This window comes from Cydia amplana, chromosome 12 (assembly GCF_948474715.1).
Source record: "Cydia amplana chromosome 12, ilCydAmpl1.1, whole genome shotgun sequence".
Lineage (NCBI taxonomy): Eukaryota > Metazoa > Arthropoda > Insecta > Lepidoptera > Tortricidae > Cydia > Cydia amplana.
The window spans coordinates 15356034-15381909 of NC_086080.1; the positions used below are offsets into that span (position 1 = coordinate 15356034).

Here is a 25876-nt window from a genome sequence, read left to right on the forward strand (position 1 = left end):
TCCTGTCTTATAATAATATACCCATATGCAAAGTTTCAAGTCCCACACTCACAAAAATATTTGATCTCTATACAAACATTCAACCCCTTTTTCACCACCTTGGGGGATGAATTTTCGAAAACGCTGAAATTAGTTTTCTTATTTTTTTATATAATATATTTTCACAAAGGTACAAATTCCTAGCTTAAAATAAATCTTGAACCCCATACAACCTTTCATCCCCTTTTTAACCCTTTTAAGGGATGAATTTTTAAAAACGCTGAAATTACTTTTCTTGAGTTCTAATAATATGGCTTTATACAAAGACTCAAGTCCCGCACCCTCAATAATATTTGATCTCCGTACAAACTTTCAACCCCTTTTTCACCACCTCGGGGGATGAATTTTTAAAAACGCTGAAATTAGTTTTCTTGTTTTTTAATTTAATACCTTTTTGCAAAGTTTCAAGGTCCTAGCTTAAAACAAAATTTGCACCCCAAGACCAAGTTTCATCCCCTTTTTTACCCCCTTAGGGGTTGAATTTCCTAAAACGTCGCAATTACTTTGTTTTGTAATCGGCTATTATGCCTTTCTAAGAAGTTTCAACGCATTTGTAATGGATTCTAACTTTCAACCCCTTTTTAACCCTGTTAGGGGATGAATTTTCAAAAACACTGAAATTACTTTTCCTGTCTTATAATAATATACCCACATACAAAGTTTCAAGTCCCACACTCACAAAAATATTTGATCTCCATACAAACTTTCAACCCCTTTTTCACCACCTTGGGGGATGAATTTTCGAAAACGCTGAAATTAGTTTTCTTGTTTTTTAATATAATACATTTTCACAAAGTTTCAAATTCGTAGCTTAAACTAAAACTTGAACCCCATACAACCTTTCATCCCCTTTTTAACCCCCTTAGGGGTTGAATTTTTCAAAATCGCTTCTTATCTCTTGTACACTTTACAAATGCAACCTAGTGTGCAAATTTCAACTTTCTAGCTTTTGTAGTTTCGGCTCTGCGTTGATGAATCAGTCAGTCAGTCAGTCAGTCAGTCAGTCAGTCAGTCAGTCAGTCAGGACACTTGCATTTATATATATAGAAGATATATATAAATGCAAGTGTCCTGACTGACTGACTGACTGATTCATCAACGCAGAGCCGAAACTACAAAAGCTAGAAAGTTGAAATTTGCACACTAGGTTGCATTTATAAAGTGTACAAGAGATAAGAAGCGATTTTGAAAAATTCAACCCCTAAGGGGGTTAAAAAGGGGATGAAAGGTTGTATGGGGTACAAGTTTTATTTTAAGCTAGGAATTTGAAACTTTGTAAAAATTTATTATATTAAAAAACAAGAAAACTAATTTCAGCGTTTTTGAAAATTCATCCCCCAAGGTGGTGAAAAAGGGGTTGAAAATTTGTATGGAGATCAAATATTTTTGTGAGTATGGGACTTGAAACTTTGTATATGGGGATATTATTATAAGACAGGAAAAGTAATTTCAGCGTTTTTGAAAATTCATCCCCTAACAGGGTTAAAAAGGGGTTGAAAGTTTGAATCCATTACAAATGCCTTGAAACTTCTTAGAAAGGCATAGTAACCGATTACAAAATAAAGTAATTGCGACGTTTTTGGAAATTCAACCCCTAAGGGGGTTAAAAAGGGGATGAAAGTTCGTCTTGGGGTGCAAATTTCATTTTAAGCTAGGAACTTGAAACTTTGCAAATAGATATTAAATTTAAATACAAGAAAACTAATTTCAGCGTTTTTGAAAATTCATCCCCTAAGGTGATGAAAAAAGAGTTGAAAGTTTGTATGGATAACAAACATTTTTTCGAGCGCGGGACTTGAATCTTTGTATTTGGGGATATTATTAGAAGACAATACAAGTAATTTCAGCGTTTTGTAAAATTCATCCCCTAACAGGTTTAAAAAGGGGTTGAAAGTTTGTACGGGGTTCAAATTTTATTTTAAGCTAGGAACTTGAAAATTCATAAAAAGGTATTATTTTAAAACGGAAAAAAAATAATTTCAGCGTTTTTGAAAATTTATATCTCAAGGTGGTGGTTTGTATGGAGTTCAAACATTTTTGTGAGAACGGGGCTTGAATCTTTGTACAGAGGCATATTATTAGAATACAAGAAAAGCCATTTCAGCGTTTTTAAAAATTCATCCCCTAAAATGGTTAAAAAGTTCAAATTTTATTTACTTCAAACTTCGTAAATAGGTAGTAGGTTTTATTGAATAGAGGACATGAAAATCTTCTAAGGGGGTTGAGAGGGATTATGTCGAGAACAATTTTATTTAGTTAGGGGCTAGAAACTTCGTAGGTTGTGAAAGACAAGTCTCATGCGTTGTATAATATTAATAATTAACAAATGATTAACCGTCCTACTGCAATATTTTGCTGCATAATGTTCTAAGCTAATGTAGAATAACCACCAATATACAAATCCACGCGTACGAAGTCGCGGGCAACAGCTAGTTATTTTATACCTAAGTACTGCCTAAAACCTCCACACCTCCACCACTACCTCACAAACAGTCTAAAACTTTATTCTTTATAAATTAATAGGTATATACTCTATTTTGATATAAATGTTATAGTTAATGTACTACCTACTCACAAATTGTACCGATAATTCAATAAAAACTTCGGGAATGTTAAAAAACAATCCACGTGGTAATTACATAGCAGGAAGCAGGAATTTCATTATTTATGTTAAATAATTATTTATGTTTACACGTGGTTTACACTAATAGGCGGAAAATGTTATTATCAAGGAAGTTTTTCATGTATTAAACTTACTAGAAAATGTTTACTGGAAAAAATAGTACTGTTTCCAGTCATTGCCAAAAAAATGATTTAATTGATGTTACATATTATTTGATATACTATTATTGAGACGCAGAGTACCTATCAAAGTTTTAAATATAAGTAATTCCATTACTTCTTAGGTTCCCAACGATTCGTGCTTCAATTCGCCTTACGTTTTTTGCTAAACGTGCTACCTGCCCAGTGCCCACTCACGACTGTCCTACGCAAGTATCGCACGGCCAGCAATTTCCAACGTGTCATTCGTGCGTAGCTTCGCCGAAGACAGTATTAGATTCATACTCATAGTTTCATTTGAGGAGGGTAGAAAAAAATGAGGTTAGTGCACTCTACGTGTTTCTCAAACGGTTCTTATAGAACGTTTATGTGTGTTACAGGCCAGCAATGGGCGTGACCTTCGGAGGAGGGCTGCAGCACTCCCGCTCGGCCGTGCTGTCAGCGCAGGTGCCCCCGCACTACCGGCCCGTGATGCCCGTGCACGCGCTGCTCAACAGCGCGTCCAGCGGGCACGTGGCGCAGGTAGGTCCTATAATTAGTTGATGACCTTAAAACTAACATGCGTTTGAAGTCTTTCGTTAACAGCATCACTCTTTACACGGTGCGAGAACTCGCATACATAGCGTTATTTGATCGGTCGGCTGAGTTGTTGGAACCTCAATGGTCCGCAATGTAACTAAAATCACATGCGAGTTCGCGCGCCGTGTAAATGAGCCCTTTGCTGTTGTAGGTATTTGATTGAAAATAATTTCTCTTCTGGCTGCTAAACGACGTGCGTGGTTTGATCGAGGAAATGATAGTTGATTTGAAAGTACCTAGTCTTATTTATGAATCCAATGATTGGTGTAATTGGTGTTATGGAGTGTCGCTTCTAAATATGTAGCTGGTAATATTAGTTTAATTAAAACTTCATACATTTGCACGGATTTAATAATTGCGTGTTTAGTACATTTGTTAGCATTTAGTTGTCACGCATTTGTTATCAGCGAGATGCTAAAATGTAGGCCTAACGTTATTTGTATTTACTTAACGATTCATCACAAAGCCGGTTTCATCTTGATTTCTCGAGACGAAATGAGACTATTATTTTATTTGCCGTTTTCTGTTGTTCATGTGACCGATGTTTTTTATGGACTTGCGTTTGAAGAGTCTGATATAGTATCTGTTTACCTATTAAGTAGGTATGTTTGGCCCTATGGTGGTCTGGTCGATAATGCTATTTGTTATTAAGTCTTCCATTTTACATTGTTGTATTTTGTGCAATACGGGATCAATGCGAGTATAGTTAAATTGCAGAATATTGAGGTTACATACAATCCCGCCGATCGATCAAATACCGCAATGTAATGATACTCGCAAGCGAGTTTTCTAAATTATAGTCCTAATAAATAAGTATATAAGGCTCACGTATTGCTTGCACCATTCCAGGGTCCACGTGTCCAATTCAAACTGCAGCCACAGCAGAACTTCCCAGAGAAGAAGAAGTCCCCTCCCTCCTCCCTTACCAACGGGAATGGGAAGAGCATCCGTCCGCAGTTCATGCCGGGCCTGAAGCGCTCCAAGTCGCTCACGTCGGCTGATGCTCTAGCGAGTGGCATGGCTGCGTTAGGACTGGCTGCTGATGCAGGGGATCTGGGCAACTTCCCGCAGGAGATACAGGAGTGCATCGATAAGGCGCTCGAAGGTAAACGTCTACAGCTAGTTTCAGAGAAATATTCCCCTCCCTTTCCAACGGAAAGAGCATACGTCCGCAGTTTGTCCCCGGCCTGCAGCGCTCCAAGTCGCTCACGTCGGCTGATGCCCTAGCGAGTGGCATGGCGGCGTTAGGACTGGCTGCTGATGCAGGGGATCTGGGCAACTTCCCGCAGGAGATACAGGAGTGTATCGATAAGGCGCTCGAAGGTAAATGTCTACAGCTAGTTCTAGTAAAGAAGTCCCTTCTCTTCTCGCTTTCCAACGGGAACGGGAAGAGTATTCGTCCGCAGTTCATGCCGGGCCTGAAGCGCTCCAAGTCGCTCACGTCGGCTGATGCCCTAGCGAGTGGCATGGCGGCGTTAGGACTGGCTGCTGATGCAGGGGATCTGGGCAACTTCCCGCAGGAGATACAGGAGTGCATCGACAAGGCGCTCGAAGGTAAATGTCTACGGCTAGTTCCAGAGAAATATTCCCCTCCCTTTACAACGGATGTCTACAGCTAGTTCTAGTAAAGAAGTCCCTTCTCTCCCTCGCTTTCCATCGGGAACGGCAAGAGCATCCGTCCGCAGTTCGTCCCCGCCCCGGGCTAAAGCGCTCCAAGTCGTCATCGTCAAGTGCATCGCTCGTAATCATAAGGCGCTCGAAGGTTAAAATCTACAGCTGGTTCACTAGCCGGTGGCAGCTCAGCCCCATCAGTAGTAGTACTGACCTCGGCTGGTGCTTTGGCCAGTGCAAAGGCTGCGCTGGGGCTGCTGGCTGACGCTGGAGTATTGCATCGATAGGCACTCATCGCAGCTATCAGCTCACTCAGCCCACCACATTCTATGACGGAAACATGCAGGCGCTAGTTAGTTAGTGTTTCTGGGCATTTTCCGCAAATCGACAACTATTGTGCCTATTTTGCGTGAAACGAGGTGGCGCTACTCTAACCACCCCAGCTCCTCCATGAAACCTAGCAGTGTTTTCAGGTTGCTGACTGCCTCTTTTAGTGTGCTCGGAGTTCCTAGGTATTTGTTCCTGTATGTTTCTACCTGTTTGCAGTCTAGGAGTATGTGTTTTGTTGTTTCCTCTTCTTCCATGCATGCTCTGCACATAACTATGTTTAAATCTTGTAATGTTTGTTATCATTGTTGTACAGACCCTAACTCGGTATGCGCGCGAACCCTGATGGACGCGGTCGGTCACCTGGTGTCGCGCGCGGTGGAGTCCCCGCGCTACGCGCTGCCGGCCGCGCGCCGCTGCATCGCCGTGGTGGAGCGCGAGCAGACCGAGACCTTCCTCGAGTCGCTGCTCAACACCTGCCAGCAGTGGTACCAGGACCGGGAGAAGGTGAGGAGCTTTTAATATCGTGCCTGATGGGGAAATCTACTGGCGATTATCACGCTCGGGGTGATAAAATGTGAAGTGTTAACATTCATTGCCACCCAGCCAAACAAGACATCCGCGCCAGGCCACAAAAATTTCTTCATATGAAGGTGTAGTACCACGATCCCGACTATCGGATCGTCCGGCCTGGGAGCGGAATCATAAAATACCCAATAGTCGGGACGCTCACAATTTCATTATGCATTTGACATTTGCGAACTGTGTATAGGCCACATAGAACGACCGTCTTATGAGAGCATTGACATGCCTCGCTCGAGTCGAACGAACTCGGTCGTGGCACACGTATTGAACTGTTTTGCGCGGCAATTTCCGCGCGAGGCGGTTCATTCTGTGTGAATACTGTGAATCCGTCTAACTCGCTTGATCTGTGTTCAGTACGTCCCATAGCTGCCAGGCGGGCGCCAATATTACATTTACAAATGCAATGGTCTGGACGTACATTTCCTTTACGATGTAAAAACGTACGACTCTCCAATTAACGCATTCACTGCCAGGGGGTGTGGCCTAGGAACAAACTTGTATGACGGTGGACGCACATGTGCGTCGGGGGCAGTGAATGTGTTAGTCATTTAGTCATTTATTCAATATTGCATTGTCATGTACATAATAAGGTGTTACAATTTAAGAGGCCAGTTCATGACACCCTGTAAGGGCACACAATAGTAGGTACTTATATTTACAGTTATATAGGACTTTATACGATTCTATCAGGTTATATAATATAATCATTTAAAGTTACCAATTATTTAATAAAATAGCATCTACATAGCAATTAATTCAGGATTATAATGTCAATAAATAAATTGGAATATTAAATAGTTAATGGAATTATTTTGTCAAAATATAGTATAGTTTATTTTCCGGACGTCTTTTCTAATCGTATAGGTAATAGTAGATTTATTGTTGGTACTAGTAGGTCAAGCTATGATTGAAAAAAAAAATCCTAAATTAATTCAATGTCATACTTATTATCTAGCGTATTATCTTCGAGAAACGATTTGACTGTGTAATAACAATTTTCTATTAACAGGGTTTTTAGTCTAGTGTTAAACATTTTGTCATCTGGTTCGGCTTTGATAGCATTAGGGATATTATTAAAAATTCTTATACATTTGTACTGCGGTCCTTTTTTATACATAGCTAAGGTAGATCTTGGCACATAACTTTCGTGTAATTGGAGCATTATCTTTTTCCCTTCCGGCCACGTTACCAATCTTCTCCCAACAAGAGCAGTCGCTGGTCACAAGGTCGACCAAACTGCATACTAATTAAAAAAAAAAAAGCATTATCTTTTTGATTTTCAGTACAAAAGTTGAAATTTAAAGTTTTTTTTTTTTTCTAAAACTAAAAAATTTTTTTTAATGAAATAAATAAATTAACAGGTAAATGTACATTCATCAATAAATAAACTAACTTAACTAAATAAAACTAAATTAAAACTAAAAACTAATACTATATAAAATTAAAATAAATCTAAAAAGTTGGACCCCTTTGGCATGGTGCCGAAGACGCTGGCAGCATTTCCCCGCTGTATAGGGTAAAGTTAAATTCTGATATTTGCAATTACCAGCTGTTGGGCACAATCGTGGGCGGAGGCCGGCCGCGGCTGATGGCGTTCCTGTCGTTCCTGCTGGAGATGTACTGCCAGCTGCGCCGGAGGGCGGTACAGCGGCGCGGCGCGTCGGCGCAGCCCGGCCAGGTGCTGCTCACGCTCATCTGCAAGTGCTGCGAGGACTGTATCCGGCAGCCCGTGCCTTCCGCCGGAGACGTGAGTTTTGCTAAGATAAAATATTTTTATTCGTGACGACAAAATATGAATGAATGAATGAAATCGTTTATTTCAGGCAACTAGTGGCCCATACATAAATACCTTAAAACTAGCATACATATTATAAAAATATAACTAAACACTAAAAAACACATTATGATTGCGATGCATTACGCAACCCCGCAGTGTCAGGGAACCGGCCGCGGAACCGCCGAAACTTGACACCCTTCGGCCAAAACTCCTTCTTGGTGAAGGTCGCTAGATGTTCAGTCGGAACGGTACGGTCACCACAAACGAAATATATACGATGTACAGACGACAACAACAGCAAGAAAAGACGAAGAAGAAGAGGTTTATTGGTTTTAGTTGTCCATTTGCATAGTAGATGGCGCTGTTCTTAACCTTTTGGACGCCAATGACCGATATATCCGCACCGTAGGTTCAACGCCAAAGACCGATTAATCGGTCACAGACCACAGAGCAACATCGACCTACGTGCGTATACATAAAGTTCAACTTCAGTTTTGACACTTCAATGATGTGGCGTCTGAGTGACAGCTTTTGTGTTTGACACGGCGTGGAAAAGGTTAAGGCTAATGTTTTAAACCCAGTTCCACCAATCGAGAAACGACTCAAAATATGCATCAAACTATTTTCTCCGCTCTGTTGATAAAATGCAATTTTCTCATCAGTTTTTTGAAGAATAAAGAGAGCCTTTACGAGCTGGTATGATAAAAAAAACTGTGATAATTTTGAATGCTAAATATTTAATAACGTCCATTTGGATTTGACTCGTAATGTTTTACAGAAATTACTCGTAGTGATGTTGTAAAAAAATTGTTTGTCGCGGTATCGAAGTTTAACTCTCGTACATTGAAACCCTGTGCAACGCTGAAGATCCTTTTGAACCACTCGCTACGATCGTGTACCAATAACTATAGCTGGTCAATCTGATCTTGTCAGTAGAAAAAGGCGGCAAATTTGAAAAATGTAGGCGCGAAGGGTATTGTCCCATAGAAAATTTGAATTTCGCGCCTTTTTTTACTGACAAGATTTGCTTGACGAGCTATATTAATAATAGGCTACATGACTAAATTTTTTTATGGTATCAATCGATCGGGTTTGTTTTTAGGATCAAATGTTTATATGGGACCCATTGCATTAAAGTAACACAAAAGTCAGAAATTGTAGTCAAAGTCCGACAGTCGCACTTCACTCGCGAAACGCTCTATACAAAACGAATAGAGGCCGTGACGTCATCGCCCATCTGGACCGCATCGCCCGTATGGACAAAACAAGAAAATTGTGTTTTTGTCGGTGAAATATTGCGTTTATCTATATAGTTGGTATACAATGTGTAAGGAATTGAATGGTACCCTTACTTTTATCGTTTTTGGAAGTTAAAAAAAACTTAAATTTTGAAACTTTCTGGTCCTGTAATTTTGTAATTTTTCAATATTTTATTTTAATATCCACATTATTGTACAAATTGCTCGTTTGCTATTTTACTAGATTTTGTTATAAAATTCAACATGTGTCATCATCGAATTTAAACTGTTGCGAGACATGCTAACATTGAATAATTTTACGGTTTAGACTCACTTGTTTTAAGTCACTCGCGCGACACGTTTCGGAGAGCCTAGGTCTCCTTTCTCAAGCACTAACAGTGCGAGCAGCGTTCACGACGGCCGTGTATCGCGTAAAACAAGCGAGTCTAAACCGTAAAATTATTCAATGTGTCACCATCCCTATTCCAGACGGAGAACCTGTTCTTCGTGCTGAAAAAACTTAAATTTTGAAACTTTCTAAAGTCTATTTTTTTATTCGGTAGACTGAAATGACAGTTAATAGTATGAACATGAAATGTCATTCCATACTATTAACTGTCATTTCAGTCTACCGAATAAAAGAATAGACTTTAGTCCTGTAATTTTGTAATTTTTCAATATTTTATTTTAATATCCACATTATTGTGATAAATTGCTCGTTTGCTATCTATTTTACTAGATTTTGTTATAAAATTCAACATGTGTCATCATCCCTGTATACTATTATGAAATAAAGAATTTTGAATTTTTTTAATTTTGAATCCCTATTCCAGACGGAGAACCTGTTCTTCGTGCTGACGTACATCGGTCGCGACCTGGAGCAGGCGCTGCCTGGCGACCTGGAGCGGCTGCTGGCGGCCGTGCGCGACGCCTTCCTCAACACGCACGCCGCGCCCTCCACGCGCCGCACGCTGCTGCAGCTCATCGAGCTGCACGCCAGCCGCTGGCAGCTGCCGGGCTGCGCCGTGCTCTACTACTACCCCTCCTCCAAGTAGGGGGGGGCACGATCTGCGTGGATGACTGAGGTAGCGTCGGAAACTTTCAGTTCTCAGGCAACTGCCAAGTAGACATGGGCGAAATGTGTCAGTAGAGGGAAAAGATTGATATATATCTTTTTATCACTGGGATATGTATCATTCTTTTATATCCGTGTGTATCAGTTGCCCCGCTCACAACTGTATCGGCACTTGCTGACTTTGCGTCATCTTATGAATGAGAGAGAGACAGACTTCTCGTTCCCGCGGAATAGCGAAGCGAATGACGCGTCCGAAACTCCGAATCCGCCCGAACGACCGCTGTCGCTCGTTCATGTTACTTCGGTCGACGCGCGAATCGCTTATCGCTTTAGCTTTAGTAAATCGTTGCCGAGGGAGTGAGAGGTACGGATATACTGATACATTCGGATTCGTAAAGACAAGAAGAGTGATTCATGAAACGAGAAAGATATATATCTTTTTTATCTATCACTCCTGAGTTACCCATGTGTAGTTCTCAGGCAGTTGCCTGCGACTGCAACTGCAAGCGACTGCAAGTCGGCGGCGGGAGCGGGCGCGGGCGCGGCGGTCGCCTCCTTGCGGCTCAGCAGCGCCTTTCGTAGCCTGGCTCGACACCGCATCTACACAGACCATGTGGGCTTATCAACAATAGTCCCTGTCACAAGTTATACAATATATTCCACGCTGAAAACAAACCGTTCTTGCAGTGGTACACCTGAGGACGACATTTAAATCCCCTAGATTGGTTTGTACAACTGTACGGGAATCGAAATTTTCCATTACCAGAATTAGTTTCCTGTGAAATATTCCAGAAATTTTAAGGACTTCTTGGAAAGTTTCAGCGACTTGCACGTCTGCTTAGATACATTGGGAAGTAGATACGATGCCGCGCGCGTAAGTTTAGCTGCGTTACATTTACATCCTTGTGGTATTAAGATAAATTTTGACAGTCCGACGGTGCTCGCGAAATACCGCACAAGGTTTTCGGTCTCAGTTATGTTGTTACCGGACAAAAATACCACTTTAGCACGACTTTAGAAAGGTTTTCAGATACACATAATCTGATGCCTCTTGTTGTATGTACTGCAGGCATGAAACTGCTGCGAGCTCAGATCGAGTGCCTTTTAAATTTATTAAGCATTTTCAGCACTTTCAAGATATTAAACACAAGTTTCCAACGGAAACATGTATGAAATTTCTTTAAGTGCGGAAGTGAGCTGTATAATATTTTAAATTAGCTCTAGGTGGATTATTATGTAAAGGAGACGAAGATATATGCCTTAAAAGTATTAAAAAGTACGTTTAACATAGTTAGTTGACAAAACGGTGTACACTACTGTACGGTCCCCGCATAGTATTTGGTGCATTGCATCCTTTGTCGTTTGTTTATTTTCTAACTCTAGGTACCTATTGCCATCTCTGTAGTATGCCTCTCGCTTTTGTATACTTGTGCCGTATATAGCCTTTTTTAGTCAATACCTAATAATAGCTGTCTTGAAAATTTTACTAGGGCTACTAGACACCGGTTAAACAATTAATAACAGTTAGTATTTCAAGATAAGCGCGGATAATTTAATATACTGCGGATAACTAAATGATAAGTAGTTCAGCCAGCTTATAAAATAAGCAATCTTATTTTCTTTTAACCATTTTCTTTCAATTTACGTTTGACTGAGATTAGCGCGAGAAATTCAATGTAATGATGCTTGTGATATTATTTAAACTTAAGTTACTGTAGGGTCTGTTTATTTCTGTCCTAACCAAAGACTGTAATAGCGTTGATGTCTTAATTAACAAGGATTAATCAAAATAGTTGTTGAAGCTGGACCAAAATTTGTTTTATGTATTTTACCACACTCAGACTTGTTTAGAGATAAGTGATACCATAGTACTTTTAAGTTCACATTTACATTCAGTTAACAAGCACAATTTAAAGGCATTTATTTGATTGTAACATTGATATCATGTCAAATACAAAGCAAACTCAAAAGTGGATGTAACGATTATATAAGTTTTTGGCAAAAATTTCATTTTTGGTACACACTTTTATCGCTGACTGTACTTTTCTTACGACAGACAACTAATACTTATCGAGACAATTCTAAAAACCCCTAACACAATTGTTAATTAATTAGGTTAATAGGCCCTAATTAGGTTGTGTTGTTTCATCACAGAGTTCCTATCGCCACCTCCTGTCTCCATCATCAGATCAGCTCGATGGTACCATAATATTGCATTGTCACCCAACTTACATGTGTATGCAAAATTTCAGCTCAATCGGAAACCGGGAGGTGAATCAAATTTAACTTGCAAGATTCCATTACATAGTTACATACAGGTCGACCTAATAAAAGCGTGTTAAAAACAAAACAAACCCATCTAAAAAAATAAATGTTTGATAAGTGGGTGGTTCATTAAAAAAAGTTTTACTCCAAGAGGTTCACAACTGAATTTGTGTTGATACTTGATTTGTTATCAATGTTACTCTATTGTTGTGGTGATTCCACAATAAAAATCGGCCAGCATAATTATCTAGAAATGTATTCGATTGTTTAATATGTGTAAAATAATTTATAAACCTTGTGAAGCAGTGTCAACTTTTAAGTATTACTGTAACACTTTGTTATAATGTGTGGGACTTGTATAAGTCTTTAGTGAATGTTGTAAATTCATATTAGTTGATTCACAATGTATATTATATGTTAGATTAACATATAAAACACAAAAGACCATAACTGTTCATTACATATTATTATGCATTCTTACTATTCTTAGCAGGTTAAGGTAATGATTTATATAAAAAAAAATATATAAAATTGTAAAAAAATGGTGCTAACATATTGGTATAGTAGTTTGTTTCTGGGGTTCGGACAATAACCTGTTTCCGATATCTCTAATTTTGTACCTAGGTAAACCAATAAAAATATTTACATAAATTTGTATTACTTGTTTTATTTACTACATTGCATTCACTGCCCGCACCCGCCTGGCGGGTGCACTATCCATAGTTGCTTTTAGCTACATACGCTTTTTCCCATGTTATTGACTACGCTCATAGTGTGTAGCAGCGCTGGCACTGAATGTGTTAACCTTTTCCACGCCGTGTCAAACACAAAAGCTGTCTCAGACGCCACGTCACCGAAGTGTCAAAACTGAAATTGAACTTTAAGCATATGCACCTAGGTCTGTTGCTCTGTGGTCTATGACCGATTAATACGTCTTTGGCGTTGGACCTGCGGTGCGTGTATATTGGTCATTGGCGTCCAAAAGGTTAAGGGATGAACATAAGACCACAAAAAAAATATACTGTTATGGTAGGGTAAGCTACCAAATGATTAGCATTCATTGGTAGCAGTCATCTATTTCTAGGAAAGTCACGCCAAGAACAAGTTGCCTAAAGTCGTCATTACTAGTCTTGCCGACATGACAGCCCCAAGGACAATTATAGGTGATACGGTGGACGCTGTCAAAGTACTGCGCAAAGTAAAGCTTGCTTGCGCCCGGGACCTTGGCGTTTGAGCGGTTTGAGTGATGTTAGTGTTCATGATAAAGCGTTCAAAGGGTTAACCCCTCGTATGCTGCCTGTCAAATTTGATCATTGAAAAAGTGACCTTGACATTTACAACAATACAATAGATTAAAATTCCCACGCACGGATCCGTGTCTAAGCATACGAGGGGTTAAGGGAGCTATTAACAAAAGAGTAACTAAATAAGTGCAATTAGAGCTTCAGCAGTGGCAGATTATTTCATCGTGGTATAAAATGAACGATAAACTTACGATCTGCCACCTGCCTACTTGAATTTTTATACACAGTGCAGTGTTTTTTTTTTGTTTTGCTCCATGTTTGCTCCGGACCTCCGGTAGTAGTTGACATTGACAGTGTTGACACTGACAGTTTACAAATGGTGACAGAAGAAATGTTGCCACATTAAAAATATCGTCAGACGATATATTTAAAATCTAAAATAATCGATGAATTTAAGATAGACAATTTTTTTTAACAAATATAGTCTGTGCGGAAAGAGAAGAGTTGTGAAATGTATGGGATCCAATTCATTATACAACTCTTCTCTTTCCGCACAGACTGTAAAAAATACGATTTTCACATCACATACTCGGAAAAGGGCTTGTTCTTCTTTGCTAGAACGGATCAGAGTGGCACTTTTCTTCCTTGCTAGGAGGGCTCACGGTGGCACTTTTCTGTTCTAGGACACTATTTTTGTTTTATTTTGCATTTGTACTATTTTTTCATGTTAAATAATATTTTGAAACATAATAATTTCCTTATAGAGGATGTGAAAAGCAGTACTATTCCCCCTTGGGCATTAATTCTTGAATCCCTAATACGCTTGGGATTCTATTTTAGAATTTTAAAATTCTTCGCTTCATTCAGGATTCAATTTTCGCCCTCGCCGTACCTAAATAAATTATTTTGATCCCTTGTTACTCAATCTGCTACTAAATAGCTATGGTCAAAAGGTGGATTTTTCTGATCTTCTCTCTTTTTCTTTCGCCCCCCCCCCCCCCCCCGCCCCTACTACGCTACGCTACTGACCTACCTACACGTATTACAGGGCACAAAAGCTTAAATTAAAATATTTTTTACGTTTAAATTTACATTTATATTCCTCGCGGTGACTGACCAGCTGGTTTTTACATTTAAATTACTACTACATTATCGCATTGAGCAACTGTTATGATATACCTACTCAGGCACAGCCGCTTTGTCAGTAGAAAAAGGCGGCAAATTTAAAATATCTAGGCGTGAAGGGTTGATCTGCCATAGAAAATATCAATTTCGCGCCTTTTTCTGCACACAAGTTGGGTGTGTTTGAGTACTTTGAGTATAGCTTATAGGACATTCACTAGGGCTAATTTTTAGTTTTATCTTACTTGTAATCTATTGTTCCAAATATTTATAAAGAAAAAAAAATATTCTCATGCCTTTTTTTGGTGCTAGTACTAGCGTAAGACAACATCAGCATGATTATCTATATTTATGTTTCAAAAAGGCAGTATTTTTAACTCTTATTTTATTCCCTCTACTGCTTTGTTTTTATCGATTAGGAGATTTAGGAGTCGATAAAATTTAATCGAATTTAATATTTTTGTACACAGGCAATACAAGAAAAAGGATCGTTCATAAACCTAAAACTATTAGAATCCATTTTCATTACAATACAATGCACAATGAAAGAATATGTTTCATGTATATGAATAAAATCTGTGATATATAAAGAAATAAGAATTTTTGTTGTTAAATAAAAAATACGGTGAAGTTTACGTATAAATTATGTTTTCAAGAATTAAAGATATAAGGTATCTGAGCGTACTTTCATGTTTGTCGAATAACTGTCAATCCATTGTCAATGTTTTGCCGCTAACTTCATGGCATTGACTACAATCGCCGTGTCGTGCTCGCCTCGTCCCACGGTACAAGGAACTCTGCTTGGCTTTCGTTGCAGTTTGTTGAACAACGTCGGCTCGATCGCCGCTCGGTGTGATGTGACTTGTTGATTTATTAAATCAGTGTTTTAGTGCTGTTGTCTGTGATAAAAATGACCTGATGCATGGAATATGTGTTTAATGTTTTGCAAGTGTTCAGTGTAAAATGGGTTTGATTACATCGCGAGAGCAAACAATGTTGGACGGGCCGGCAGTAGGGCCGGCCAAGAGTCACCATGTGCGGCAGGCGTCGACTAGGAACCGCACCAAGCCGCCGATGCCAGACAGGGATGAGCTGGAGAACCGTTTCGTTAAAGTTCTGGTAAGTTTTAAACAGAAAAATGGCGATAATTCGCCGGTGGCTTGTTTACAAACAGTATTGTTTACTGTTAAGGATTACTTTGTTACGTGCGCGTTGCGCGGGGCTTCGTCGATAAACTTGATTCATTGCTATCGGTTATTTATAATGCATTCTCGTTGTAGCTTTAATTGAAGATATCAGTTAAACCTGTTTAGGTTTGCTGGCGACTAGTTTCTGCCGTAGTTATTCAAGCTAAACTCATTCGCTGAATCATTCAACGTTTACGATCGTAAAAACGGTAGATATTTTATTACATGTATCATGATTAAGTTGCTCATATACAAACTATTAGTAATACAAGATATATTTTGTAAACATTAAACAGCTGTGGGACTTATAAGAGGTCCTTGTACAAAAGAATATCATTGTTTAAATAGAATAACATCAATAACATTTAGGGACAAAATACATTGATATTACAACAACCATGTATGCTTGCTATATAAAACATATGTTGTTTCTACATTGGTAATAAAAACTTTTTTTTTAATTGGACTTATCAGAATACCATAACACTAAACATTTTACAAATAAACATATTTATGACATGTTATCGTTTAACTTGTCCGATCCCGCGACCCGAAAACTAATTTTGTCGTTGTCTCCCAGTATGGCTCACATTTGAGCCGTGGGAGTTGAAATTTTGAATATCGTGGGAAATCTGAAAAATTTATTTACGGCTCCTATTTGAGCCCTTGGGATATGACAGGTTAAAAGTTGCATAAGGTGTGGTTGAAATGAAAAATGATTGATATATGTAAAGGTTTGTTTTTATTATTAAAACACAAAATATAATGTTTTACAACAACAACAACAACATATACCTACATAACAAAACAAAACTGTATAATGTTAACTTGTTTTATGATTTAGATTAATTATAATTGATAATTAATTATAATTATGATTTATTTAATAATATGAATTAATGAACAATGTGGTACCAAATATCTATACATAACCCTTCTTGGCCTTCTTGAGCTTACTGTGGGACTTAGTCAATCTGTGTAAGAATGTCCTATAATATTTAATATCTGGGAGACCAAGCTTTGCTCGGAAAACATAAAAACTCAAAAATGCGCGTTTTACCAGAGATAACTAGATACCTAGCTAGATCGATTTTCGATTTTTCGCCCCACAAAACCCCCATATAGCAAATTTCATCGAAATCTTTAGAGCCGTTTCCGAGATCCCCGAAATATATATATAAATAAATAAATAAATATACAAGAATTGCTCGTTTAAAGGTATAAAATATTTATATTTTTCAACTTGAAGTTCTTGTCTTATGCTTCAATTATTTTGGACCATCCTGTGTAGCACAGATTGTAATAAACATATACAACAAATAGATAAAATGCAACATCCCACTGTTTCCCGTTTCAAAATCTCCTGTAACATTTATCTACTCGCTTGTCACTCTGTTTCGTAATTACTCTATTCCGTGTCAACACAAAATAACTCTTATTACATGAATAATAAAGTTCAATGTGTTCTGCAGTGTTCAGTCCGTTGCATGTGATAAGACACCAAATGTTTCATTTCCTGTTTTTATCTATTGTGTTTGCTGCAGTGCAGCATACATTTGTGTTTAAAACTTATTTATTGTACAACTTTAACACTGTCCTTGAGACAAAGTGCACTTCAAGTTTTTATTATGTTGTTCCATTGTTGCATTGTAGTCAGGAAAAAACTTATATGACCGCATAAATTTGTGGGTATAATAAAATGAAAATCCTGTTTATAATCATTAACAATTTATTTTTACACAACTTATCATGAACAGTTTTGAATGATTCACGGTTAGTACAAAAGGTATTCATGGTTCATATCCCGGTTGATGTAAGTCAACTTTTCATTAATTTGAATTAATCACTTCAGCCCCTGCTTTTTCAAGTTTACCAATTTATATAAAGCTGTTTATATTTGCTGATTGCCTGTAAGCCCAGTTTGTATCTGTAGTAACCCCGCTTTATGAAGGTGATAGTCCTAGGTTTGATTCCTGGTCAGGGCATTTATTTGTGTGTCAGGCACAACTTTTTGTTTCTTGATTTTTTGTACTATACAAATATTACTATCTCATTGATTTTATTGTGGAACATTGATAATACGAATATGTTTACATGGCTGCCATCTCAAAAAATCCTCTAAAACCCCTCACATAATTAATGAACGCTTATTACCTATCTAATCAAGTACGAAAAAACTATTCCTATGAAACTTGATTTAATCAAGCTCCATCTCATTTTAATTCATACCTAATTAAACTCCATTGGCAACTACTAACTTACCTTAAGGTAAATTAAACTCAAGGTCCCCACAACATGAATAAATCAATTGTCTCCTCTATTTGTTCCATTGTTTCAACATTTGGTGTGAATGGTATGGATGCCATGATGAACCATGGTATTGAATAACCTCCGAAATTCCAGAATCGTTTTTTGGAGTTTTGAATTTGGAACCTTCTTTTATTCCATTATACTTAGTTCAAAATTTGATTTAATATGGGCCTTTTAAAAGGACATCGGGACCTAGGAGGTAAAGTAAAACCACTTTAAAAAAATACTACTTCCTGATTTGGTAATTGGGTTTGTACATAAGGATAAATCAACTGTGAATATTATTAATGTGATTTTGTGTTTGTCCATAATTTTATTTAGTTAAAGGGTATTTATTTAAACAATACTTATAATAATCTTTATCAGGAGTTATGGAAACCCAGGGGAAAGGTCATTGACCAGCAGTGGGACACTCAAATGGGCTAAAGAAAAGAAATCTTCATAGAATATTATACGTATAATAGCAAAGTAGGCATAAAAATATCTATGAACCGCATCACTAAGGAATGCTTGGTATTCCACCAGGTGGTGCGCAGGATTAAAGTTGTCAGTAAATCTAAATAAACAACTGCCACTAGTTTTTACAAGAGTCTATTTATTTCTAGACCAGTTTGTTTATTCATTCAATGTAGTCTAGAACTTTTTTCTTACAATGCTACAATACCTACTCACCGTAAAACTCAGGCATTAAAAAGATCGTAACAGCATGAAAACATTTGAATTTTCAACCGTATTATATCGAATTAAAGGCAAAGTAAGAACTACTCGTATTTTACTGTAGATAGGTCGTAATGCCTCCAATATTTGCCTTCAATGCGGCTAAAGTGTAAATGTAAAATGACTTAGCAACAGTTTGGTAGTTCGTGAGAAATAATAAGCAACTTGTATTTAATTTGGACATACCCACATATTTATAAGAATATACTTATACAACTTCACTATAAGCATGTTCGTGTATCTATTTTTATATGTAATGTCTCGTAAATGACACGTTCTAGTTTTAATTAGTTATTTGTTATTAATTAATTTGTTAATAACCTGCATGCTCACTCATATTTTATGATTTATCTTGTATTTTCTCTATTTAAGTGAAATGTTAAATTTCTTTTTGAGAAAATAAAGTTTCTTTAACCACAATATTTTGGCTAGCCAAAATGGTCCTTACTTCCTTAGTATCAACGTTACGTGGTTACGTCGCAAAGCGTCCGCGGCAATTTAACTAAGTCCACTTTCTTATAACAAGTATAACATCTTACGCCCTTTCGTATCCATTGAGGGCAGGACGTGTAATGTGGCCATAAGGGCACAGAGGCCCATTGATGAGTTATTTTTACACTTATCTCTCAGCGCCAATAACAAGGGTTATTCAATGCCTAGTTGATGTTGATACTTGGACAGATTTGTTGTATGAACTAAAGGTTTATAATGTATAAATTTTTGTACAGTTCATTGGCGTTGTGGTAAAACTATATCCATCAGTTCGCCTTTAACACAAATAACCGTTCACCATGATCCTATCCGAACTCGAACCTCCTGTAGGTCGGTTCTGCTCACACCGGAGTCTACATAGATTTTTGACAGCTGTAATCACCCCAGCCCGCCATTCCTCACATATTTGCGCGTTTTTAAAACAATTTGGCGCCTAGAGCTGCCACTCCATCTCCACTCTTGGAGGATATAATCAAACGGAGACGCCATGTCTGTAATTTTCTGTACAAAACAGTCTGCCGATTTTTGCGGGGGAGGGGAACGTCAAATGTATGCGTAACGTAAAAATAGCCATGTCAGATAAACGTCAGTCCATACATTGTGTATGACCGTTGGCCGCCTATTTTCGACAGAGGGGAAATCCTGTTAATGGCTACTCCGTTTAGTTGTATCCTCCAAGTCTCCACTCGCTCTACTACCTCTACCCCGAGTTCTTGAAGGTACTAAAACAAATAAATGTAATTAGAGGCCTTGTTTGGGCCCACTTTGGGCCTGTGGTTATGATTTGTTTTGTTATGTTATGTTACTTGGTTGTTCTGTTTAAATTTGTGTCTAACTAATGTAGTCTATCAAAAAAGGGCAACTGATAAAAGGACCCCAATTCGTTTTGTTAAGCGTTCGTGTGGTTGGGTTATCAATAACATGTTTTGGCTGTGTTGTACGCTTATCGGAATAAATACATTTTTTCAATGCCAATAACATATATTAATTATGGAAGTAACACGGGAATCATATAATATAAATCAATATATATAATATGACATTCTTACACAGATTGACTAAGTCCCACAATAAGCTCAAGAAGGTTTGTGTTGTCGGTACTCAGACAACGATATATATAATATACAAATACATAAATACATAGAAAACACCCAACTCATGAACAAATATCTGTGCACATCACACAAATAGGTAAATGCCCTTACCGGGATTCGAACCCAGGACCGCGGCTTCACAGGCAGGGTCACTACCCACTAGGCCAGACCAGTCGTCATATAAAATACGGTAATACTGTAGTCGTCGTCATATTGTGTTGTTATTTGTATTTTTTTCCGGGAGTTGATACATTGGTCAATAATTTCCGTACTGTAGAAAAATACCTACTATAAATTCCTTATTCAAGCAAGTAAATTATTATTTTATACTTTGAATTCCGTGTTCTTAATACCCATAAAATTGATTTTTCATTTCTCGAAAGCACGAATAATTACTTTGAAATACAAATGAAAAAAAAACAAGCAACAACGGTTGCACTCCGGGAGTGCCGATAGAAGTGAAAACTCACCTCACTATGTTACCGACGCCCGGTAACACGATACATATACGTTTAGCGGAGGTATTCTATTTATTTATTATATATTATTATCATTCTCAAATAAGATCACACTTTTTCATTGACATGTTTATTTACATACTGCCATGACAACGTCAAATTATTTGAACATAGGTAAAGAGTCTTGAAAAGGAGTCCGCAACATAAATGTCAAATAACATTAACATTATGAGTGGCCATCTAAACCTTACGCCCCTTACGGTCACGTGATCGCCTTACGCTGTCTCGAGTTTATCATTTTTTCCCCACCTCAAAAAGTGCCCAGGGGGCCGATTTTTGAATCTCGACCATTCGATTTCGTCACTCGAAAATCAGTGAAAAACGATGAAATGCTATTTTTGAAATTCTACTGATAGAATTTGAGAATCGAGTGGTATTTGACCACTCGTATTCAATTCTATCAGTAGAAAGTAGGAATCCACAATTTTAGTCACATATTTGTATTATATGCCGCCAATAAAAAAATATCTTAAAGGAATTAATTTATTACATTTTATGTGTTTATTAGACTAGCTAGTTTTTGATTGAAATATAAATATTTTTTAAGTTCTTACCATCGAAAGTCAATCACTACACGGTCGAATGGTGACTTTCAAAAATAGGTATTATTAGGATCATGCGAAAAAAATCGTGACAAATTTTCGTATACGAGTATTTTCGACCACTCGCTTTTAAATTCGAACGTTCGAAATTCAAAAATCGGCCCCCTGCGCCGCTAAAGAAGTTTTCACTTCAAAAAAGAAATTAATAGCGTGCATTAACCCCGACCCGACGTAATCGATTTAATAATGTGGGACGGCTAATACCTAGGTACCAATTTACTATACCTATCCAAACGTATCTAGATTCGCGTGTACGATTTAAAAAATGCGATTTGTTATATTTACGAATTGCGCGAATTCATTCGCGATTCGCGTGAACTACGTTTGTTATATTTATAACAAATTGTAATCTATTGAAATCCTACACGCGAACCGAAACACGAAAGCGTAGACAGTGCAGCCAGACAGACAGTATTGACTCTTGAAACTTATATTAACAAATAAGACTTGCGTCAGTGAGGGTGGAATTTAAAGATACTTACTACATTGTTCGATTTTGCTATGATCACTATAAATTAAAATATATGATAATCAATAGCTCAGAACATATTTATTGTATTTTGTTAAAGTAGCATCTACTAATTATTAATAGATATAGCCGACATAGGTATCCAAAATACAGCCGAAACTATTGGATCATTTTATAGAGCTTCATTTTATCATTTACTGTTTCAGTTCCACAACATGGACAATCGTACCGTCATTTTAGTATATTGGGAATAAAAACAAGACTTAGACTTTAATCAAGCGCATTGGTGTTTGAATTGACAGTAAAAAAAAATAATCGCCTTTACTCCAATCATAAACTACTTTAAATTGCGTAATTTTCCAACCGTCGCGTATTTAGTTTGCGATTAATTCTATTCCTGGCTTCTAGTCACCACTAATAGGCTCCTGACAAAAGAAACACGCCAAGGACCTCTTTAACAGGCAAATTGCACGAAACATGAGTCGTGAGTCATCGGACCCGTGATGCGGGTCAAATGGGGGCCTTGACTGATCATGGTGATTGATGGTTGCGAATGCGACATAGCTTATCATTATCAATTGATGTAAATAAATAAACAGCTGTGAAGGCCGGTGGTAATATGTAAACATTGGAGTTCTCTGTAGTATCAGGCGTGTCACACAATGTTATATAGTTCAACAAGTTTCTATTTGCCTTAATTTCTATCTATAGCCCTTTTATCCTGAGTCAGAGACTAGAGCATATCTCTTAAGTCTTAACTTGGCGAAGGCCTCTTCTAGCTCTTTCCATTTGATTGTAGTATGTCATGGGATGGGCCACACTACTCTATTTAGAGTCTGTCGTTAAAGTTAATCCTCCCATTTACGCGAATAAAACGCATGCTTTATCCTCATTTCCATAGCAAGTGTAACACGAGTAATTAGGTCAGAGACCCCAGAGTTGAACTCTCATTGGTGATAATGAGGTATTTGCGCATCTCATCAAATTGGCGTTGGCGCGTTAACATCTAACTCCTAATACGTACCATTCAAATTGTTTGACAATTTGTATACCTTATTGCGGAGACATAAGGTCGAATGATGGTCAAGTGTTGCTGTTACGGGTATAACACCTACGGTTTCAATGTTACGAAAGAAACGTCTAACGGTTATGTTCCTGGTTATATTCCAAATATTAGGTAAATGGGTCTTATACACAAAACAGACATGGAAAATGTTTGAATATGCGTTAGTTAAATCACAACTTGTTTCATATTGCGTTTTCCTCTGCCTTTGTAGTGTACGGTACCTTTTTTACATAATTTTCTAGGTTTTCATTCGGATAATTCACAAATATACACATACACTAAGGGCTCATTTAGACGGCGCTCGAAAACGCAAGCAATTTTAGTTCTAGTTTAGCAAGCAACTAATTCAGCCTACCGATCAAATACCTACCGCAATGTAATGAAAACCGCATGCAAGGTTTCGCACCGTCTAAATGAGCCCTGACCGAGGTATTTTCCACGTAGCTACTAATAAGTAATTACGACCACAGAGTCAGAGACTGACTCTACAATAACACAGGTGGCACCTCCACACCGGTAAGTATGTGTGTAATTATCCTCTCCCTACTGAGATCTTAATATTGACTCATACTCATAATTTATTGGCAAGTAATTACATGTCAACATTGTCAACACAGTTTGCTCTTGTAGTCTTCAATTTTCTTCCGCTGTTCCGACATTAATGTTTTTTTTCCATAACAGTTTGTGTTGGTATCTTGGAAGGTGTCGTATATGGGAAGACCGTAATCCTAGTATCCCGCCACGCGTTACAGGTTTTCTATTAATCATTCGAGCGAGCGCGCAGCGCGCCCGGCTGCATTCCTCAACACCTATGGCATGGCGGTGCATCGCCGTGTTAATACCAAAACGCATTATGTAAGGATTTAATAAGAATTGCGATCTCAGCGTACAAAAAATTACTTGCATGCTCTGTTCTGAACTCTTTCAATTAAATCTATCTATATTTTTTTGAAGGTAAATAATAATAGGAATGACCTGTCTTCTCGCTTAGACACAGACCAACTGGGGCCCGTTTCTCAAAAGCTTGTAACTTGTAATACAATTGGAAGTCCCTTTCTAACAAAAGCTGTCAAAAAGTGACATCCGCTTGTATTACAAGTTACAAGCTTGAGGGAAACGGATAGATAGATAGATAAATCGTTTATTTGTCGGGCCCCTGGTCTGATTGTTGGTCTGGTTGGTAATTACTACTAATACGTGGGACGTTACTAAGGACGTTTAACCACGTTTGTAATTTATTTATTTAAATCAGATAACAAGGCCCATACTACAAATACCTGACAGACTAACATGTTCATATATGAATTTTATAAACTTAAAACTAAACACTATTTAGGCGACAAAACGGCGTGGCTCCGTTGAAACTTCTGGTCTGTGTCTCTGTGTCTACTAGAGGAAGTTTGTTATTAACTTATTACAAAAAGTCGCTTACAACCTTTAGTATCCTACAATATTATATTCCTTAACCCCACCGTAAGCACAAGAAAACGGTGTATGGTTTTTTAAACGCTCTGAAGGCCAGCAATGTGCAAATGGGATCCTAGTAGTTGAGAAAATTAGATTCTTGCGCGTTTTGCAGTTTAATTAAATTGGTAAATGCTGTCGCATATTGCTGGCGCGGGCGCGGGTACGGCATTTCGTGATAATCCAGCAGGATATTCATTTTATCATACATATACTTCTGTGTGTAATCAAATATTATTTATTCTCATATTACTAAGGCCCATGGATACATGCCTTACAGACTAAGATATGTACTTACATTATTTAAAAACTAAACATTATTTTGTATAACTACCTTAATAGATAGGAAACTTAGTCTGCACAACTTACTACGTTTAAGTAAGCTTTCGCGTAAGTAACTTAGTAAATTGAAAACTAAACAACTTCTACTACATACAGGGATATTTATCACACTTTTGATAGGTATATGCTGTTTGAAAGTTCCGTTTGTGTACGTGTAATACGTGAAGTGAAGCATATAAGTGTCATAGTGGCGACTAACTGGTTTTCACAATAACTTATGCACTACAAAAACAACTCTGACTGATCAGGTTTTTCAGCCAATAATTACTGTTTATACAACACTACTTCACTTGTTGGAAGAACAGAAGTATGAAGATTATGCATTAAGTAACTGTTTAAGTATTTATTTCTTTACACACACCTTAAGTTTATAGCACACATAACATTGTATTAACGTTCGAACGTGCATGACGAGCAAAAAGCAGAAGCGATATATTATTGTCACGTAGATACGTGCTCTATGATAGACGTAGCGGAACGTATGGGCAATTTACTATCATTAGCGATTTAAACTAATATGGACTATTGTCGACAAGTAGGTATGACGTGTGTATGTTAAATATTCTACGCAAGTATACCTATTTATTGTAAATGTAACTTCGCAGCAGCAGCCTTATAATTGTATAAACAGTTTTGGCTTCCTTTGAAATGATGCCTTTCACCCGAGTTAAACACTCTCCTTTCCATTTCGAATACGAGGAAAGTATATTCCAAGTATAATTTATTATAGTATTTCTTGAGGGTACTTTCAATAACTAAATTTAGGCAAAAGTCAACAAATCTATTTAATCCCAAATTTCAATTGTTAATCGTAAAAAAATTAAAAAAATCGTACTTGGACCGCAAAATGCTCTAGTGACGAAACGTATCATTTTCTGCACACCTTTTAGAACAACAATTACCCTCTTTCAGAGCAAGAGCAATTAAAAACTATCAGTGAAAACACCTTCCTTGATTGAATTGTGCTATTGG

At 37.7% G+C, this 25876-nt stretch overlaps 2 protein-coding genes across 5 annotated transcripts in view; both read left to right on the forward strand.

Annotated features, from left to right (window-relative positions):
- The window catches only part of LOC134653151 (CBP80/20-dependent translation initiation factor), a 34439-nt gene extending 24443 nt beyond the window's left edge, over nucleotides 1–9996 (forward strand). For all 3 annotated transcript variants that reach the window (XM_063508485.1, XM_063508486.1, XM_063508487.1), the window contains 5 exons: nucleotides 3201–3342; nucleotides 4249–4504; nucleotides 5654–5844; nucleotides 7472–7669; nucleotides 9771–9996. In XM_063508485.1, the coding sequence (XP_063364555.1) occupies nucleotides 3201–3342; nucleotides 4249–4504; nucleotides 5654–5844; nucleotides 7472–7669; nucleotides 9771–9992 (1009 nt within the window). In that variant the 3' untranslated portion in view covers nucleotides 9993–9996. The remainder of the gene's footprint in view (nucleotides 1–3200; nucleotides 3343–4248; nucleotides 4505–5653; nucleotides 5845–7471; nucleotides 7670–9770) is intronic.
- Nucleotides 9997–15407: 5411 nt separating this feature from the next.
- The window catches only part of LOC134653139 (formin-like protein), a 104492-nt gene continuing 94023 nt past the window's right edge, over nucleotides 15408–25876 (forward strand). The window contains exon 1 of one of the 2 annotated variants that reach the window (XM_063508449.1): nucleotides 15408–15762. In XM_063508449.1, the coding sequence (XP_063364519.1) occupies nucleotides 15607–15762 (156 nt within the window). In that variant the 5' untranslated portion in view covers nucleotides 15408–15606. The remainder of the gene's footprint in view (nucleotides 15763–25876) is intronic. The other variant, XM_063508448.1, reaches the window with a different exon arrangement.